The sequence below is a fragment of the Nycticebus coucang genome, chromosome 3, assembly GCF_027406575.1.
Source record: "Nycticebus coucang isolate mNycCou1 chromosome 3, mNycCou1.pri, whole genome shotgun sequence".
NCBI lineage: Eukaryota > Metazoa > Chordata > Mammalia > Primates > Lorisidae > Nycticebus > Nycticebus coucang.
In genome coordinates this window covers 108,523,506-108,545,467 of record NC_069782.1, presented here as the reverse complement: position 1 = coordinate 108,545,467, position 21,962 = coordinate 108,523,506, and the positions used below count along the sequence as shown (strand labels likewise).

The window sequence follows — 21,962 nt, the reverse complement described above, 5'->3', positions numbered from 1 at the left end:
ATAAATACCTTTTGCTTCAGGGAATTAGTGTAATGTCAATCATATGCCAGATTCTAGAGGGCACCTAGGGAATGAACAATATGAAATGTCATTTCTGCACCTTAAAAGTTGTTAGAAATTATGATAGAGTAGATATTCAAAGACAAAGTGATTTAATCTCTCCATGCCCAAATTTGATAATGCATGTATTATCAACCAGAGGGAAGGCAGTATGGGTCTTGAGTATGGAATGCTCAGCTTTTTAAATAATGACAGCTGACGTTGATTGCACATTTATATGAGTGATGTGCTGAAAGCTTCATATGTATTCTGCCATGTCATTCTCACAACAATCCTAAGATGTAGATACTATGCTTTGTCCAGTTTTAAAGAAAAGGAAATTTAGGCATGGAGAGATTAAATCACTTGCCCAAAATCACCCAACTAGCACAGGAAGTTCTGCAAGGTGCTATGTTTCTGAACAAGACAAAGGGCAGAGTTAATTAATATTTTTTTTAAGATACTAATTCAGTACTAATCCTTGCAAATGGATCCTGGATGAATCTTATTTTACACTTCAGAAATGATGTGGAAGAATTAATTACAGATAAATCTGAATTTGAAGATGATGTTAATATTTTTCCAACAGTAAAACACCAAGAAACCACAGACCAAGCTCACAAACCATGAGGATGTTCAACAGGTGCAGATGACTTGCTCTGTGGGCCAACAATACGGCTGAAGAAAAGTGATCCATCTACCCTTAACGAATCATAAGCACTAACCTGTTAGTTTAATAGGGAATAGGATTTTCAGAGCTCTTACAGAATATGCTGATAAGCTAAAAAAGCCAGGAAAATACTGTGCATTTCTAGGAAGGGTTTGGAAAACAATCCTACAGGCACAGTTATTTTGTAATTATTTTAAAAAATGTCCCTATTGCCACTTTTAATATATTAATTCATTTCTTTCATTGAGATCTTTGTAGATTCACAAGCCACTTTAAGAAATAGTACAGAAAGACCTCTTTCATACTTTGCCCAGTTTCCTGAGGACATTTTGCAAAACTATAGTACCTTTGCCCATATTAACAAATAAAATTATATTGGACTTCATCTGGGAGTCCTATGTAGATCAGGTAAACTCAAATAAGGAAAGACACAAAGGCCTAAAGATGCTTTAAATCAGAGAGCTAGAAATGACTCAAGAATAGAAGGGTTTGCAAAATTTAACCAACTACAAGTCTAGATCTCTTCAGTCTGCAAAACAAACTCAGGGTAAAATTTTTTAAAATGATTCAAAACGTATTATATACCATATACTATTAAATACTAAATAATATTTAGACTGCCCATGGCAGTCTTCTAAGAAAGAAACCGGCAAAGAAAACTATAGACCAATGTCACTAATGAATATTGATGCTAAAATATTCAATAAGATCCTAACAAACAGACTCCAACAACACATCAAAAAAATTATACATCATGACCAAGTGGGATTTATCCCAGGGTGTCAAGGCTGGTTCAATATACGTAAATCTATAAATGTAATTCAGCACATAAACAAACTAAAAAATAAAGACCATATGATTCTCTCAATTGACGCAGAAAAAGCTTTTGATAATATCCAGCATCCCTTCATGATCAGAACACTTAAGAAAATTGGTATAGAAGATGGCAGCCGAGTAACAGCTTCCTTGCATCTGGGCACCGTGAGTCTGGGGAGATAGGACTCCAGGCATCTCTGGCTGGTGGGAACTGCCTATCATCACTCCTATGAGGATACAGGGAGTCAGCGAGAGACTTCTGGACCCCAAGAGGAGGACTAAAACAGTGGAAAACCGGCAAGTGGTCGCGTGTGTTCAACCCGTCTAAACCCGCCCACAACTGTAAGTTCAGTAGCAGCAAGACTGCAAACCAGAAAGGCCTTACCTGTGAACTCTTTTGATGTCCTTGGACTTGGCACTGAGTTGAACTGCCTTGGGGAAGGCCTGAGTGGGAGTGCGGAGAACTTTGGCCGTTGTCTAGGGCCCCAGTCTGAGCCGCTGAGCCAGACGGAGCTAATAGTGTTTGGCGGTGGGTCACAGGGATCCATTGTCAGTGATCTGCCCCGGCAAGCTCCGCCCTCAGGGTAGCAGAGCTAGAAACGGGTGGGAGCTGGTAACCCAGCAACCAAGTAGCCTAAGGGTGGGGTCTGAGCCGCCTTGCAGCCCTAACCCTCAGGGGCAGAGTGAGACCGATTTTGGCACACTGAGTAAGTGGATAGCCACTTCAGCAGTGATTCCAGCAAGAAAGCTGGGAAAGCTTCTGCTCGGCAAGTTTACAAGTTCAAAGTGCCTTTTAAGTGGGCTGAAGAGAGATTTAGGGTGTCTACCTGCTGGGGTTTGAGAAATCAGCAGCCTCCAGTCGTATCAGAACTGTGACTAACATCTCATACCCCAAAAGACCACATGTTGCCCAGACAATATTCAACAACATATACAAACTGCTTTGTTTTTGGTTGTGTATTTTTTTTTCTTTTTTTTTTGTTTGGTTGGGTTTTTTTGTTTGTTTATTTTGACGTTGTTGATGTTCTTTTGTTTCTTAATTTCAATCTTTTCCATACAGATCCCTTTTTCTTTCTCAATTTTTCCAGTTTAATTATAATTTCCCATTGCTGCCTTTTTTAATAACTACAACTTCATTTTTGCTAGTGTTTCTACCACTATCACTTGGTTTTTCACCCAATTTTATCGCCATAAAGTTTTCTGTTTGCTTGTTTTAGTTTGATTTATAGCATTTTTGTCTTTCCTCTCTACTTGGTGGAGGTGGGGTACTGTGTCTGACCAGGTTAGCAAAGAGCTGCTGACCTCAAGGGAACCACCCAACTGGGCACCCAACCCCCAGAAGGTGGGGTTTTGTAAGGTTGTGTCAAAGTACCCTACTGTACACCTATATTGCCCTGTCTCCCTCTTTCTGTGCCTCTCTTCTTTTTGTCAATATTCCTTATCCCTACCCACTCTCCTTTCTCTATCTTTCTTTTTTTTTCTTATCACTCGGTCCTCCTTTCTTTCATCCCTTTTTTGCTCTTCAACCTTCTCACCTTTCTGGTCCTGTAACCCTTAGTCCACAGGCACAAGAACTTAAAGAGCAAGAGGAAGTGAAAGGAAAATTAGGGCAAGGAAACAGATAAAAGAAATCACTCATGAGGAAGAATCAGCAGAAAACTCCAGGCAACATGAAGAACCAGTCCAGAACAACCCCGCCAAGGGACCATGAGGTAGCTACTGCAGAGGATTCCACCTATACAGAAATGTTAGGAATGACAGAAAGGGAATTTAGAATACACATGTTGAAAACAATGAAAGAAATGATGGAAACAATGAAGGAAACTGCTAATAAAGTGGAAAATAACCAAAAGGAAATCCAAAAACAGAATCAAATCAGAGATGAACGATATGAAGAATATAAAAAGGATATAGCAGAGCTGAAGGAAATGAAACAGTCAATCAGGGAACTTAAAGATGCAATGGAAAGTATCAGCAACAGGTTAGACCATGCAGAAGAAAGAATTTCAGAGGTAGAAGACAAAGTTTTTGAGATAACTCAGATAGTAAAAGAGGCAGAAAAGAAGAGAGAGAAAGCAGAACGTTCACTGTCAGAATTATGGGACTTTATGAAACGTTCCAACATACGAGTTATAGGAATTCCAGAAGGGGAAGAAGAATGCCCCAGAGGAATGGAAGCCATACTAGAGAATATTATAAAAGAAAATTTCCCAAACATCACCAAAGATTCTGACACACTGCTTTCAGAGGGCTATCGGACCCCAGGTCGCCTCAACTCTAACCGAGCTTCTCCAAGACACATTGTGATGAACCTGTCCAAAGTCAAGACAAAAGAAAAGATTCTGCAAGCTGCCAGGAGTAAGCGCCAGTTGACCTACAGGGGCAAATCCATCAGAGTGACCTCAGACTTCTCTAATGAAACTTTCCAAGCAAGAAGACAATGGTCATCTACCTTTAATCTACTTAAACAGAACAATTTTCAGCCCAGAATTCTGTACCCTGCTAAGCTAAGCTTCAAAATTGATGGAGAAATCAAATCATTTACGGATATACAAACATTGAGGAAATTCGCCACAACAAGACCAGCTCTACAGGGAATACTTCAACCTGTTCTGCACACTGACCACCACAATGGATCAGCAGCAAAGTAAGAACTCAGAAATCAAAGGACAGAACCTAACCTCCACACTGATGCAAAAGATAAAACTAAGCAATGGACTCTCACCAAATAAGACGAATAGAATACTACCACACTTATCAATTATCTCCATAAATGTTAATGGCTTGAATTCCCCACTGAAGAGACACAGATTGGCTGACTGGATTAAAAAACACAAGCCATCCATTTGCTGTCTGCAAGAAACACACCTGGCTTCAAAAGACAAATTAAAGCTCCCAGTCAAGGGTTGGAAGACAATTTTTCAGGCAAATGGAATTCAGAAGAAAAGAGGAGTTGCAATCTTATTTTCAGATACATGTGGATTTAAAGCAACTAAAGTCAAAAAAGACAAAGATGGTCACTTTATATTGGTCAAGGGAAAACTACAACAAGAAGACATTTCAATTCTAAATATCTATGCACCAAATTTAAATGCTCCCAGATTCTTGAAACAGACCTTACTCAGTCTGAGCAATATGATATCTGATAATACCATCATAACAGGGGACTTTAACACACCTCTTACAGAGCTGGACAGATCCTCTAAACAGAAATTAAACAAAGATATAAGAGATTTAAATGAGACCCTAGAACAATTATGCTTGATAGACGCATATAGAACACTCCACCCCAAAGATAAAGAATATACATTCTTCTCATCACCCCATGGAACATTCTCCAAAATTGATCATATCCTGGGACACAAAACAAATATCAACAGAATCAAAAGAATTGAAATTTTACCTTGTATCTTTTCAGACCATAAGGCACTAAAGGTGGAACTCAACTGTAAAAAAAATGCTCGACCCCATCCAAAGGCATGGAAATTAAACAATCTTCTGTTGAATAACAGATGGGTGCAGGAAGAAATCAAACAGGAAATCACTAACTTCCTTAAGCATAACAACAATGAAGACACAAGCTACCAAAACCTGTGGGATACTGCAAAAGCAGTTTTGAGAGGAAAATTCATCGCTTTAGATGCCTACATTCGAAAAACAGACAGAGAGCACATCAACAATCTCACAAGAGACCTTATGGAATTGGAAAAAGAAGAACAATCTAAGCCTAAACTCAGTAAAAGAAAAGAAATCTCCAAAATCAAATCAGAGATCAATGAAATTGAAAACAAAAGAATCATTCAGAAAATTAATGAAACAAGGAGTTGGTTTTTTGAAAAAATAAATAAAATAGATAAACCATTGGCCAGACTAACTAGAAATAGAAAAGTAAAATCTCTAGTAACCTCAATCAGAAATGATAAAGGGGAAATAACAACTGATCCCACGGAGATACAAGAGATCATCTCTGAATACTACCAGAAACTGTATGCCCAGAAATTTGACAATGTGAAGGAAATGGATCAATATTTGGAATCACACCCTCTCCCTAGACTTGGCCAGGAAGAAATAGACCTCCTGAACAGACCAATTTCAAGCACTGAGATCACAGAAACAATAAAAAAGCTTCCAACTAAAAAATGCCCTGGTCCAGATGGCTTCACTCCAGAATTCTATCAAACCTTCAAGGAAGAGCTTATTCCTGTACTGCAGAAATTATTCCAAAAAATTGAGGAAGAAGGAATCTTCCCCAACACATTCTATGAAGCAAACATCACCCTGATACCAAAACCAGGAAAAGACCCAAACAAAAAGGAGAATTTCAGACCAATCTCACTCATGAATATAGATGGAAAAATTCTCAACAAAATCCTAGCCAATAGATTACAGCTTATCATCAAAAAAGTCATTCATCATGATCAAGCAGGCTTCATCCCAGGGATGCAAGGCTGGTTCAACATACGCAAGTCCATAAACGTTATCCACCATATTAACAGAGGCAAAAATAAAGATCACATGATCCTCTCAATAGATGCAGAAAAAGCATTTGATAAAATCCAGCATCCTTTTCTAATTAGAACACTGAAGAGTATAGGCATAGGTGGCACATTTCTAAAACTGATTGAAGCTATCTATGACAAACCCACAGCCAATATTTTACTGAATGGAGTAAAACTGAAAGCTTTTCCTCTTAGAACTGGAACCAGACAAGGTTGTCCTCTGTCACCTTTACTATTCAACATAGTGCTGGAAGTTCTAGCCAATACAATTAGGCAAGACAAGGAAATAAAGGGAATCCAAATGGGAGCAGAGGAGGTCAAACTCTCCCTCTTTGCTGACGACATGATCTTATACTTAGAGAACCCCAAAGACTCAACCACAAGACTACTAGAAGTCATCAAAAAATACAGTAATGTTTCAGGATATAAAATCAATGTCCACAAGTCAGTAGCCTTTGTATACACCAATAACAGTCAAGAGGAGAAGCTAATTAAGGACACAACTCCCTTCACCATAGTTTCAAAGAAAATGAAATACCTAGGAATATACCTAACGAAGGAGGTGAAGGACCTCTATAAAGAAAACTATGAACTCCTCAGAAAGGAAATAGCAGAGGATATTAACAAATGGAAGAACATACCATGCTCATGGATGGGAAGAATCAACATTGTTAAAATGTCTATACTTCCCAAAGCAATCTACCTATTCAATGCCATTCCTATCAAAGTACCTACATCGTACTTTCAAGATTTGGAAAAAATGATTCTGCGTTTTGTATGGAACCGGAAAAAACCCCGTATAGCTAAGGCAGTACTTAGTAACAAAAATAAAGCTGGGGGCATCAGCATACCAGATTTTAGTCTGTACTACAAAGCCATAGTGCTCAAGACAGCATGGTACTGGCACAAAAACAGAGACATAGACACTTGGAATCGAATTGAACACCAAGAAATGAAACTAACATCTTACAACCACCTAATCTTCGATAAACCAAACAAGAACTTACCTTGGGGGAAAGACTCCCTATTCAATAAATGGTGTTGGGAGAATTGGATGTCTGCGTGTAAAAGACTGAAACTGGACCCACACCTTTCCCCACTCACAAAAATTGATTCAAGATGGATAAAGGACTTAAATTTAAGGCACGAAACAATAAAAATCCTCAAAGAAAGCATAGGAAAAACACTGGAAGACATTGGCCTGGGGGAAGACTTCATGAAGAAGACTGCCATGGCAATTGCAACAACAACAAAAATAAACAAATGGGACTTCATTAAACTGAAAAGCTTCTGTACAGCTAAGGTGACGATAACCAAAGCAAAGAGACAACCCACACAATGGGAAAGGATATTTGCATATTTTCAATCAGACAAAAGCTTGATAACCAGGATCTATAGAGAACTCAAATTAATCCACATGAAAAAAGCCAACAATCCCTTATATCAATGGGCAAGAGACATGAATAGAACTTTCTCTAAAGACGACAGACGAATGGCTAACAAACACATGAAAAAATGTTCATCATCTCTATATATTAGAGAAATGCAAATCAAAACATCCCTGAGATATCATCTAACCCCAGAGAGAATGGCCCACATCACAAAATCTCAAAACTGCAGATGCTGGCGTGGATGTGGAGAGAAGGGAACACTTTTACACTGCTGGTGGGACTGCAAACTAGTACAACCTTTCTGGAAGGAAGTATGGAGAAACCTCAAAGCACTCAACCTAGACCTCCCATTCGATCCTGCAATCCCATTACTGGGCATCTACCCAGAAGGAAAAAAATCCTTTTATCATAAGGTCACTTGTACTAGACTGTTTATTGCAGCTCAATTTACAATCGCCAAAATGTGGAAACAGCCTAAATGCCCACCAACCCAGGAATGGATTAACAAGCTGTGGTATATGTATACCATGGAATACTATTCAGCCATTAAAAAAAATGGAGACTTTACATCCTTCGTATTAACCTGGATGGAAGTGGAAGACATTATTCTTAGTAAAGCATCACAAGAATGGAGAAGCATGAATCCTATGTACTCAATCTTGATATGAGGACAATTAATGACAATTAAGGTTATCGGGGGGGGGGGGAAGCAGAAAGAGAGAGGGAGGGAGTGAGGTGGGGCCTTAGTGTGTGTCACACTTTATGGGGGCAAGACATGATTGCAAGAGGGACTTTACCTAACAATTGCAATCAGTGTAACTGGCTTATTGTACCCTCAATGAATCCCCAACAATAAAAAAAAAAGAAAAAAAAAAAAAAAAAAAAGAAAATTGGTATAGAACGGACATTTCTTAAACTGATAGAGGCCATCTACAGCAAACCCACAGCCAATATCGTACTGAATGGAGTTAAATTGAAATCATTTCCACTTAGATCAGGAACGAGGCAAGGTTGCCCATTGTCTCCATTGCTCTTTAACCTTGTAATGGAAGTTTTAGCCATTGCAATTAGGGAAGAAAAGGCGATCAAGGGTATCCACATAGGGTCAGAAGAGATCAAACTTTCACTCTTCGCAGATGATATGATCGTATATCTGGAAAACAGTAGGGATTCTACTACAAAACTTTTAGAAGTGATCAAGGAATACAGCAATGTCTCAGGCTACAAAATCAACACCCATAAATCTGTAGCCTTTATATATACGAACAATAGCCAAGCCAAAAAAACAGTCAAGGACTTTATTCCTTTAACAGTAGTGCCAAAGAAAATGAAATATTTGGGAATTTATCTAACAAAGGACATGAAAGATCTCTACAAAGAGAACTATGAAACTTTAAGAAAAGAAATAGCTGAAGATGTTAACAAATGGAAAACCATACCATGCTCATGGCTGGGAAGAATCAACATTGTTAAAATGTCCATACTACACAAAGCAATATATAATTTTAATGCATTTCCTATTAAAGCTCCCTTGTCATATTTTAAAGATTTTTTTTTTTTTTGGCCGGGGCTGGGTTTGAACCCGCCACCTCCAGCATATGGGACCGGCACCCTACTCCTTGAGCCACAGGTGCCGCCCTATTTTAAAGATCTTGAAAAAAAAAATACTTCGTTTTATATGGAATCCGATAAAACCTCGAATAGCCAAAACATTACTCAGCAATAAAAACAAAGCAGGAGGAATCATGCTACCAGATCTGCAACTGTACTATAAATCAATAGTGATCGAAACAGCATGGTACTGGCACAAAAACAGAGAATTAGATGTCTGGAATAGAATAGAGAACCAAGAGATGAATCCAGCTACTTACCGTTATTTGATCTTTGACAAGCCAATTAAAAACATTCAGTGGGGAAAAGATTCCCTATTTAACAAATGGTGCTGAGTACACTGGCTGGCAACCTGTAGAAGATTGAAACTGGACCCACACCTTTCACCATTAACTAAGATAGATTCTCACTGGATAAAAGATTTAAAGTGCAGGGAAAACTCCTGAAGGAATCAGCCTGGGTGAATATTTTATGAGGAGGACTCCCCAGGCAATTGAAGCAGTATCAAAAATACACTACTGGGACCTGATCAAACTAAAAAGCTTCTGCACAGCCAAGAACATAGTAAGTAAAGCAAGAAGACAGCCCTCAGAATGGGAGAAAATATTTGCAGGTTATACCTCCAATAAAGGTCTAATAACCAGAATCCACAGAGAACTCAAACGTATTAGTAAGAAAAGAGCACGTGACCCCATCTCAGGGTGGGCAAGGGACTTGAAGAGAAACTTCTCTAAAGAAGACAGATGCATGATCTACAAACACATGAAAAAAAGCTCATCACCCTTATTCATCAGAGAAATGCAAATCAAAACTACTTTGAGATATCACCTAACCCTAGTAAGAGTAGCCCACATAACAAAATCCCAAAACCAGAGATGTTGGCATGGATGTGGAGAAAAGGGCACACTTCTACACTGCTGGTGGGAATGTACACTAATACGTTCCTTCTGGAAGGATGTTTGGAGAATACTTAGAGATCTAAAAATAGACCTGCCATTCAATCCTATAATTCCTTTACTAGGTATATACCCAGAAGACCAAAAATCACAATATAACAAAGACATCTGTACCAGAATGTTTATTGCAGCCCAATTCACAATTACTGAGTCATGGAAGAAGCCCAAGTGCCCATCGACCCACGAATGGACTAGCAAATTGTGGTACATGTATACCATGGAATATTATGCAGCCTTAAAGGAAGATGGAGACTTTACCTCTTTCATGTTTACATGGATGGAACTGGAACATAATCTTCTTAGCATAGTATCTCAGGAATGGAAGAAAAAGTATCCAATGTACTCAGCTCTACTATGAAGCTAAATTATAGCTTTCACATGAAGGCTATAACCCAACTATAGCACAAGACTATGGGGAAAGGGCCAAGGAAGGGGAAGGGAGGGGGGAGGTTTTGGTGGGGGAGGTTACGGGTGGGGCCACACCTACAGTGCATCTTAGAATGGGTATAGGTGAAACTTACTAAATGCAGAATACAAATGCCCACAACAGTGACTAAGAAAATGCCATGAAGGCTACGTCGAACAGTTTGATGAGAATATTTCAGACTGTATATGAAACCAGCACATTGTACCCCTTGATTGCACTAATGTACACAGCTATGATTTAACAATAAAAATAAATCAATTAAAAAAAATAAAAGGCACTAATCCCATTTAAAAGGGCTCCACCCTCATGATTTAATCATCTCCCCAAGATCTCATCTCCAAATATCATCATGTTGGGAATCAGATTTCAATATATGAATTTTGGAGGGGTACGTAAATATTCAGTTCATAACAGCTTCATCTCACATTATTTAGTTTGCAAGGCAAATCCAATCATCCTGGATTACCTGAGACTGAGGATTTCTCAGCACATGGAACTTTCAGTTTTAAAACTGGGATAATCCTGGGCCAACCAAGCCAGTTGGTTACCCTCTGTATAGGTCCAAGCTGCCTTGCAGCCAGCCTCCTCTCCATCATTTCTCCCTAAGGGCCCTACATCTCTCACATCTGTGTCCACATGCCTTGTCCATGTCCCCACCCCACCCACTCCCAGCCTGTATAGTTGGTATATGAACATATTTCTTCTTCTGAAGTGGATGGAGCCAACTGGCCACAGATCCTGAGTTAGAAGTCGCATGTGGTCTGTGAGCCTCTTCCTTTGATGAAACTGAGGTAGAGCACCAGCCAGAGAATTGGGACATTCTCTCCTAATTCAAGACTCTGTCCACTTGACCAGTGGTTCCCAGCACTTGGGAGTGTTTGTGAAATATACAGATTTCAGGACTTCCACCCCAGAGACCTCTCTGTTGGAAAAGCTTCCTGGTAATTATGATGTGTAAGAAGGGTCTGGAACCTTCTTTGGGGTGCCATTGAAACATGTTTTTTGCTGCAGATGCAGTTTAAATTGGATTTCTAAAGCAGGGGGAGGCTTTTGGGTATCTTACTAGGTGGGATCTTTGCAACCAATAAACCCAAGTTAAAGCACAATACTGGTTCTCAAGAACTAGAAACTACTATACTTTACTCAGACCATCATTTCAGATATATCCTGCAATAGTTAAATAGCTTTACTTAAGGCATGCTCTAATAAAGTCAAAGGAACATGAAAACTGCTTAAGTAACATCAACTTATATTTATGAATATTTGCTACTAATGGTTAATTTTTGGCATAATATCCAGACATTCATATAAAAATCACTTGTATTTTGTCCTTGACCAATAACTGATATCAATAAATACTAATTGAATATTTATATACATGCAAGTCTAGATGCTAGACTTTAAGAGAAAACTATTTTTAAATTACTATAAGCTTTCAAGAACTTATGACTATGTTAATCTTATGCAATCACCTTCTTACCTGCGACTTAGATGAAAAAAACAAAAACCAAAATCTACAGTTTCAAGGTGTTCAAAAATCACTTCAGAAATCCATTGATCTGAGCATAAATTTTTTCTCTGTGTGATACATAGATTAGAAAATGTATAGCCTCCCTATAAGATCGCCTTTGGAAGTGAACAAGACCAAACCATCCCAAATTTAAACCATGTAAGCATCTTACAAGTGCCTGTCATCGTTATGATATCCCTACCGAAAGCAGTGACTATTAGATCCCTGAAAACATCTTGTTTTCTAGATGTTTCTACAGTAAATTTTCCAGACTCTCTTGGAAGGGCTTCAGACACTTCAAATTCATCTACATTTTTAAAAAATCCAGCATCCAATCCATCAGCCTCCTCTGTAAATACCTTCTGCCCATTTCTGCCCTTTGACACTTAACATGGAATGCATTTATGGTTCCTTTGTGTGGAAAACCCAACATAAACCCAGTATTTATTTCCATTTTACAAGGAGTGATAATAAGTTGTTCAAAATTCTATCCATCCAGAATGAGAAAATGCAAAGCTGTTCTTGATCCTGGAGAAAACGAGACATATAAAAGTCATAATTAAAAAGAAAGAAAAAAATATATATCCATATCCAGCATATGACAAATACCTTATTAAACACTTTGCCAGATACTTGCTTAGCTAATCCAAAATGTCAGATGACTCCAAAGTTAATTTATATTTGACTTGAGACTTCTTTATGTGTTTCCTTTGCTGTTTGTTTGCAGGAGGTAGAAAATGAGGGTGGAGGAAGAAGAGGAAGGATGTCTACTTATCTGATCGAAATCCCTAATTGGCTTGACATTGGCTCTTGCCCAATTTCACTTGTATCTCATCCCAACTCAGTGGCCCACAGAGCAGGAGAGCTCTCTAGCAGCAAGGACAGCCACCGGCCACCTGCATCCATAGGAAAATAATTTACCAATGCCCCAGAGGGCTCTCCTAGGCCTCAGCGTCCTTAGTATGAGGAGTGTTACTTCACAGGTCAATTTAAGGATTTAATATAATATACATAAAATGCTAAGAACAGTACCTGGATCACAGCAAAGTTTTAAATAATAGTAGCTATTATTAGCTAATATGAGTAGCTATTACTAGCCAATATTATTAATATACATTCCAAAACTGGAAATGACTGATTTACCTCCTTATGCCACGTGGGTTATATTTTACACAGGAGTGTCTTAAGTGTACTATTGCTAATGGCACTGAAATAGATTCCCTTTGCAAATCTTTCCCTTCAGCTCCTGGAGATTAAGGGGCTGTCATGAAGCAAGCTCACCTAAGCCTATTTCTACCATCCATTCAGAAACCAGTCTGCAAACCTCTGGTTAGAAAACATAAGCTTTGCCCTCATTTCTACTCATTTCTTTCCTAAGTCTTCCTGGGGGCATTAATCTGACTCCTGTTTGCTGACCAGTTTACCATTCTGGGGATTAAAACTAAAGAAACTAACAAAAAACTGAGACCCAAATCTGCCATGTTTTGACACAGAAATTAATGCAAAATCAATTGAGACACAACAAGACATTGCAGGATGAGAATGAACTGCCCGTGGAGCGCTCCCCCCACTTGGCTCATGCTGCTGGATTGTCTTACAAGCAGTTAACAGGGAGGTAGGGTGCTCAAGCTTCCCCACCCCTCGATAGCTCACAAAGATCAGGAGTTTCAAGACAGCGGAGGTTATCTAAGTCTAGTGATGTTAAAATAAACATTCCACTAATTTGTCATGGGAGACCAGATAGGAAAATGAAGACTAGAGTGATGATGGGTGCTTTCACCTGATGCCCACGATGGGAGTCTTGCTCGTGGCCCCAACTGAAGAGGTCTTACAGCAAATCCTAACCCCTCCTGCTCCCTCTCAGTTCCCCCTGGGCAACTCACAAGCCCCTCTTGGGTCTTCATGTTTCACCAGGCACCATTTCCCCCAGGGTGACAGGTTGAGGATAATACTGCAAGAAGCTGAACTACTTGAGAGTACAATTTGGGACGACCCCCAGCCCTGCCTCTTACCTGCAGAATCCGCCCCATCGGCTGGCACGCTCTGGGTCAACACTGGGGCTGGGTCCTTCACTCCATGCACCTGGGCAGCTTCTTCCTGGTTTGTCAGAAATGCAGAGCACAGATCAGATTCAAGGGCTTGGAGCTTCAGCAAGGAATTCTGCCAGCAAAAGCAGAACATCAGGCTAGCTAAGGTAGAAGCCTGGCTTGCAACAGTGAGTGCGCAGCTCCTGCAAGCACCTTCCTCAGTGCCTGGCAGGAGGAGGGTGGCGGCCACAGCTGCTTCAGGGAAAGAGCTGGTTGTGCCAGAATCATCCACGCGTTATTCCACATGCAGGCTCAGGGGCTGCCTCATTTAAATCCTAACGTATATGGCTAATCAGTGACACATGGGACTGGTGATTTCGTCAGCAAGAGACGCCGCATCTGGAGAACCAATCTGAGACAGTATCTGCTTCCCGGGTGCTTGAGGTTTTATGCTTTGCAAGTGTTTCATTCATTGTGCTGACATCAAGAGTGAGGACATCAGGCCCCTCCCTAGTTACCATTCATAAAAGCCAGCGTCCCTCCAAAGCCAAGACTGCAGCAGACCGCAGTGCACAAAGAGTTACTGCTGCAGAGGCTGCCTGGCCTCTGGGAGGGGCTCCGAGGCTCCCTTATCCATCTCTGCACGTCAGGGGTTGGGGGGTGTGTCTTCTAAAGTTACTTCTCTCATGTGGGATGGCTGCGGCTGCCTTTTATCAAGAACAGGGGCCAAGGAGATGACCTTGGTCACTGAGCGTAAGGTCACTGAGGAAGAAGCAATTCACTTTTCATAGCCTCCGGCATAACCTCCCACCCGCCACTCCCTTCATTTCTCATTTTAAATTTCTCCCATGGTTCTTAATAAGAACAAAGTCACCCAGACTGACGCACACATCCTGCCATGATGCAGATGCCAGCAAATTAAATCCCCCAACCAGGTGAAAGTGAGTCAGCCCGAGTCCCTGGGCAGGCCTTGCTGACTCAAAACAAGAAAGTGATGCCGAGCTCAGCTGCTCTTCCACCTGCCAGACTCACAGAGGTGGCCACCAGGAGCAGAGCCATTGGTCCTTTTCTAGTCTGACCCCGCAGCACACATAGGCAGACACACGCCTACTCACACCCTCCCCTCCACAGCCCTGTTCCCCATTCCCCCATGCCCTGCTCCGCAGCCCCGTCCCCTACCCCTCACCCTCTGCCCTTACTCCACACACATTCTCTACCTATCCAGCCCACCTCATACATACCCATACCTCACAGCAGCCCCCCAAACCTCACGGCCCACTCCACATACCCACACAGCCCCCTAAACTCCACCTACCACAACTCCCATCCACCCCCCATGCCCGCACCCCCTATTACACCTGACCTCATATAAATACCTACCCAACTTCTCTTCACAGCCCAACCCCTCCCTTCCACGCACTACCAACACCCTCATTCATTCTGTTGTGTGAAGCATTGTTTTAAAAGCTGCTCACTGAGGAAAGTCTTAAATCTGCCTCTCAGCCTCTCTGAAAGGAGCAGGTGCTGGGGCAGGCTTGGAACCCCTCCTCTGCCATGCCCAGAGGTGGAGCAGGATGTGGCACAAACCTCCTCCCCTCCTCCACGCTCAGAGATGGCTGCCCACAGCTCGGATGAAGCACCTGCCTGAGACCAGCCCATTTTTTAATGGCCTCCTCCTTTCTGGGATGTTTTCCCAGGAGCCAAGTGTGGAAGTAAGAAGGTCATTGACAGGAGTTGCAGAAGGAGTAGGGGCACCAAGTTTCTGGAAGATTTAAAAACCAACCAGCGGGGAGGCAAAAACAATGATTTCAGGCAAGCTTCCTACTAGAGGAGGACCTTGAAAATCAGTGACCTTGCCAAAAGAGCAAATGACTCTGAAGATTAAGAAGTAATGCCATGGGAATGTAAAATGGTGCTGCTAGGATGACCATATGAAGGATTACCATATAATCCAGCAATTCCATTGCTAGGTATATAGCCAAAAGCATTGAAAATAGGGACTTGAACAGGTATCCACACATTCATATTCACAATAGCCTAGAGGTATGTTACGCATGAAATTTTGTCTCTCCAAAATTTGTATGCTGAGGTCCTACCTACCCCCTTGGTGTGACTGTATATGGAGACAGGGCCTGTAAGTTTAAATGAGGTCATAAAGGTGGGGCGCTGATCAGTAGGACAGGTGTCCTTATAAGAGGAAAAGGAGACACCAGGGTCATGGATGCACAGACACAAAGCCATGTGAGGACACGGTGAGAAGACAGTCGTCCACAAGCCATGGAGAGAGGCCTCAGGAGAAGCCAACCTGGCTGGCACCTTGGTCTTAAAGTTCCAGGCTCCAGGACTGTGAGAAAACAAATTTCTGTTGTTTAAGCCAGCAGTCTATGGTACCTTGTTACAAAAGCCTAGAGGATGAATATTACTGTAAGGTAGAAGCAGCCCAAATGTCAACCAGACAGATGAATAAATGAAACACAGTACACATGTGCAGTGGAACATGATTCAGCATGAAAAAGGGCAGCAATTCTGACACATCCCCCAACACGCATGAACCTCGAGGACACTGGTGCCAAGTGAAATAATGCCAGTCATGGAAGGAGAAATGCTGTATACTTCTACTTACATCAGGTAGAATTCATAAAACCTGGAAGGAGAGTGGTGGTTGCCAAAGGCCGACGGTGGCAGATGGGAGCTACTGTTTAATGGGTGCAGAGTTTCAGACTGCGGAGATGAAAAAGGTCTGGGGAAGGATGACAGCCACGGTTGCACACAGTGTGACTATACTTAATGCCACTAAACTACACACTTGAAAATGGGTAAAATGGTCAACTTTATATATATTTTACTATTATTATTTTTCAAAAGAAGAAAAGGTAAAGTAAAAAGAAAGACTGGCATTCTTGCTTCTTTCTACCTTACCTTTCATTCATTTTTTTTTTTTAATTGCGGAACCGACAGCCTGTGTGTGAGTGTTGTATATTCTGCAAAGCGGAAGAGGGCACAGCCCACAGGTTCCCACAGAAGCAGAAGGGATGTCAGCTCTGCTCCATATTCTGTGTCAGCCCTTGGCCAAGCATCCCAGCTATCCCACACCTTAATTTCTTCATCTGTAAAATGAGGCAATAATAATAGTAACAACAGCATCTGCTCTAAGGGCTGCTCTCAGAATTAAGGGAACTCACAGAAAGCTTTTGCAGAGCCCCAGCAGGTGGCGAGCACTCAGGGACTGGACTCCGTGGTTGTTATTTATCTGAATATCTCCAAACTCCAGAGGCTGCTTGGCAGAGCTCTGGCTGTGTGGCCAGGCCATCCTGCACACTGCCTGACACCCTGAGGCATCACTTTGCCTCCTAGGGTCTCATTTCTGCACCTGCCTAGTAAAGACCCCTTCGGACTGTGAAGGGGGAAAAAGCACACAGCTACCTAGACTGAGGGCATGGAGTGCGTGCTTGGATGCTTGGACGGTGTTTGTGGAACTGAACTGAGTGTTTGTGAAACACAAGTCAGTAGCAAAGAAATTCACTGCAGAGCAGTTCACACTCAGAGGTCCTTTCCCTGGAAGAAAGTTGTCATGCCCAGACTGAGTTATGCCTGGAGGTATTCACCATTGTTCTCATCCACTTTCCTCTGCCACCTTCTCCCTCACCTGCACTCACACAGAACAAGACCCCGAGTGCCAGAAGACATCTGTTTGTACGGCTGGCGTATTCCTCTGTGACCCACTAGATGGGACTTGACTTGGAGGAATGGAGAAGGAAAGAAGTGGCCAGTGGAACAGGAGGGAGAAGATAAAAGGCTGGAGAGACGAGGAGACATCCAAGGAGAAGGGACAACAAATTGCTGCAAACAGAGGACAGGAGGCCGAGTGGAAGGGACCCTGCAGAGCTGCTGTCCTCAGCTGGCCCCATTCCCACCCCGCACTGACCCACTAGTGACAACCTGCCTCTGGGCACCATGGGACATCTGTAAGTCCTCCCGAGCAGAGGGTGGGGTCGTGGACATCCTGTGTGGGATGGGTCTGTAAAGGAATATCTCTCCTGATCACCAAGGAACCCAGGACAAACAGGGTGGGGGGCAGGGGATTTACCTACGCAGAATCTACATCACTGTCACATACATGTCCTTCCAGTGGGTGACAGGAGGCATTCCACCTATAAAGCCACTCAGACAGCTTGCAGGGTACACACAGGGTGGTGTCCACCTTGTAGATGGGGGCTGCACGCGCGGCTCTAATGCTTGGGCAGACAGAGCTGTCGTAACTCTGGGACATGAGAATCCTCTCAGCTCCTTCCTTATGGGGCTTCCAGTCTAGTGGGGGAGAGAGCTAATAGCCAACAAACAAATCAAACAGTGATGACAGTTATTATGGTCACAGAGCTATGGAGGAAAAACCTGGCAAGCCTGGGGACAGAGTGGCAAGCAACCATTCTTGATTCCATCATGGCCTGACTTAGTGACCTTTAGTGCAGGAACATGCTTTTCCCTCTACAGAAAAATGAAGGCCAGTAAATCCTTAGAGTGCCACTGCTTCCTCAGCCCCAGCGCTTCCTGCAGGACCCCAGCCCACTGCTCAGGGCCAGCCTGCCAGCGATTTCCCAGGCTGGCAGGCAGCAGCTCCTCGAACGGGTATCTAGAATCTGTAGAAAACCTGAGCGAGGGCTAATGGGTCCTCTAAAAGACAACAGCTCCTCTGCTTCTCCATTTATCCCATCTGGTGAGCGAAGACGCCAGAGAGAAGTCTGAGAAACCTAGGTGTGGTATTCTTACAAAAGCTAATTTTTCTCTTTTACATAATGGAGAATATGCTACTTGTTTTAGAAAATACTCTACTCATTTTCTGTCCTCTACAATTACCAGGTCCCACTTTAGTTGGGTTGGAAAAGAGAACACCCACACAGGCTGGATGGTTAACTACTATTTTAGGGTGCCTTTGTCTGTAATTCTCCAGTTGCAAAAGCAGGGATAACTCATATTTAGTTTCTGTGAAGGGGGTTAGTGCTTTGCTCCCACTCTTTCATCTATCCAAGAACTGCACACAGAGTTCCTATGGTGGTAGGAAGCAAATCAAATAGGAAATCTGCACAAAACTGGGGATACAATGGGTCTCCAAACATCCCCATGACCACTCACCACTCTTTTTCCCTGAATTTTCACATTTCCCAAGTGTGCACTCCCTACCCACTCTCCAACACGCACATAATACCTTTCCTTCCCATCCGCTGATTCACCTGCTCCTCCCCCACTTCCCCAGGTCCACTCGGCTGTAGCTGCTTCACACTCAAAATTCCATCAAGTTACCCAGCCAGTTGTGATTACCTTCTCCCGACAGGGCCCACCTAGCTTATCTCTGAGCATCTTCTTTATTTCCTCTCCAACACTTGCCACAATATGTAATGTTTTTTTGTCTGCTTGTTTACTGATCTTTCCAGCTCCGTCAGGGCTAGAACCATGCCTCCCTAGTTCACGGCTGCATCTGGGCACTATGTGTAGGACAGAGCCCATCTAAACAAGATTTCCATTGTTTATTAGTTCTGTTTTTCTGGATTCTTTATCCAGTACTTGAGGGGCCCTCTGAGTATACAATTTCGAGCTCTGTTTCTTCCCTTATTCAAAAGCATGAAGTACTTAGAAATCACTGGGGAGTACTACACATTCCCCGGCAGGGACTGAGTTCCAGAGTTCCTGATTCATCAGTTCTTGGGCAAGGTTGTTTCAATGTGGGAGGTACAAGGTGCACACCTGGAGAAATAATGCCCTCTTCCTGGATCCCAGCCCTACTCTAAAAGGTGGTTTGGTTGCTTGCTTAGTCCACCTGCCCCAGGGGGAGCAGTTTTTCCCTGAGCCTCAGCCCTCTGACACCTTCACTGCCCTCTGGCCCCTGCCTCCCTTAGAGAGTGGGACCCCATACCAGATATAAAGTATCAATCACTCAGAAGCAAGACAGTGGTGCCTCCTGAACTACTGCTCTTGATGGATTCTCAATGGTCTTGCCAAAAGACATGAAACCTCTCCCATTGTTGATGGTTACAAGAAAGGCCAAATTCATTCCTCCCTTAAAGACAGTGGACCCTTGGCTAATCCCTCCAGGCACTGTGCCGCTGGCATCTTGGGATCTCTGCAGTTCTGCAAGCCCAGCCCAGCCCAGCCCAGCCCTTCCAGCCCTCCTAGGTGAGGTGTGGTCAGCCTTCATGTCCCATGCACTCTCAGTGGAGAAATTCAGTGGAAAAGAACAAGCTATTCACTTTAAGCAGCACTCTGTTGACAAGAGAGAGGATCCAGGTCCCATTTGGATTCTACTAGAAATTCTTTTTAAACAAGGGCAAACTAGCCACAATACTCAATAACACAAACCACATTTCCTTTCAGTCAAATGATTTCAACCAGGGAAGAAGGAGTCCTGTTCTCAGTTTTGGCTCATTGTGATATCCTTGTTATGTTCGCTTTATTAAATGAACACCAAAAACAAGATGTTCGGGAGAGAACAATACAGTTGTATAAATTCATGGTTTTAAATCAGAACTCTGAGCTTTTGCAGATGATAAGACTGATGTTTCTGAAATAGAATGCATCTCAGTTACAACTCACGGAATGAAATTCAACAGTTTCTCACTGGAATTGCTAGAACTTAAACCATCCAAAAGCACAGGGTTAAGATGGATAAAACCTTCTAACTAGTTGGTTTTTTCCAGAACACTAATTATATTCCAAGGGCTGAAGTTCAAAGCTAGTCAGGATTGCAGTCCATATGATTACTCCTTTACAGCTATTTTTGTTCCAATTTCTTTTAGCCTTGAAAGATGTTTTGCTTCAGAACCAACCTCAGTAAGATGCAGCAGGGGCCCATAGGGCCCTTATTCAGGCTCACTCTGTCCCTGGGCAACTGCCCAACTCTGCGGGGCCACATGCTCTTTGCTTTCTCTGATGACACTTCCTTAACACTTTCAATTTATAAAATTCAATGAATCAGTAACTACTAGAAATCATAAAATCACATTCCATATGAAATAAAGTATATACCTATGCCTGTAAAGATGGCAAGTCACACTGGGAAGCATTAGCCATTCCCTCAAATACTAATTTTTACATGTCTACTTTTAATTGACAAATAATTGTATATATGTATAGGGTAGATAGTAAGTTTTGATACACACAATAATCATCAAATCAGGATACTTAGTATATTCAACACCTCAAATATTTATCCTTTGCTTCTGTTGGGAACACTCAAAATCCTCTCTTCTAGCTATTTGAAAAATACAATATGGTACGATTGATTCTAGTCACCACACAGTGCTACCGAATACTAGGATTTATTCTTCCTACCTAGCTATAATTTTGTATCCATCCTTTAATCCAAAATTTTCTCTCTTTTTTTCTTTTCTTGCCTTTTTTTTTTTTTGAGACAAAGTCTCACCTATTGCCCTAGATAGAGTGTTGTGGAGTCATAGCTCACAGCAACCTCAAACTCTTGGGCTCACATGATACTCTTGTCTTAGCCTTCCAAGTAGCTGGAACTACAGGTACCCACCAAAGTGCTCAGCTATTTTCTTTATAGACAGGGTCTCACTCTTACTCAGACTGGTCTCAAACGCCTGAGCTCAAGCAATCCACTGGCCCCAACCTCCAACAAGTATACATCAGTGTGCCAGGAAAAACAAAATTTTTTAAAGATCGTTGATTAAATTATTTTTGGAAGAAGTTCAAAGCACAGTAAGTATATTCATTTTTTCACTCTTTTTTTTTTTTTCCTTTTGCAGTGTTTGGCTGGGGATGGGTTTGAACCTGCCACCTCTGGCATATGGGGCTGGCGCCCCACTCCTTTGAGCCACAGGTGTCGCCCTCCTTTTTTTTTTTTTTTTGAAAAACACTGCTTTACTCCATCTCTCCCTCCCCACCACGCTTTCCAGCCTCTAGGAGCCACTATTCTATTCTCTATCTCTACAAGATCAACTTTTGTAGCTTCCAAATATGACTGAGAACATGTAGCATTTATCTTTTTGTGCCATATTTCATTTA

At 42.0% G+C, this 21,962-nt stretch overlaps 1 protein-coding gene across 5 annotated transcripts in view; it reads right to left on the bottom strand.

Annotated features, from left to right (window-relative positions):
• FAM13C (family with sequence similarity 13 member C) overlaps positions 1-21,962 on the bottom strand; it is a 347,807-nt gene that overhangs the window by 31,480 nt on the left and 294,365 nt on the right. For all 5 annotated transcript variants that reach the window (XM_053583875.1, XM_053583874.1, XM_053583871.1 and 2 more), the window contains one exon: positions 13,932-14,016. In XM_053583875.1, coding sequence (XP_053439850.1) covers positions 13,932-14,016 — 85 coding nt within the window. The remainder of the gene's footprint in view (positions 1-13,931; positions 14,017-21,962) is intronic.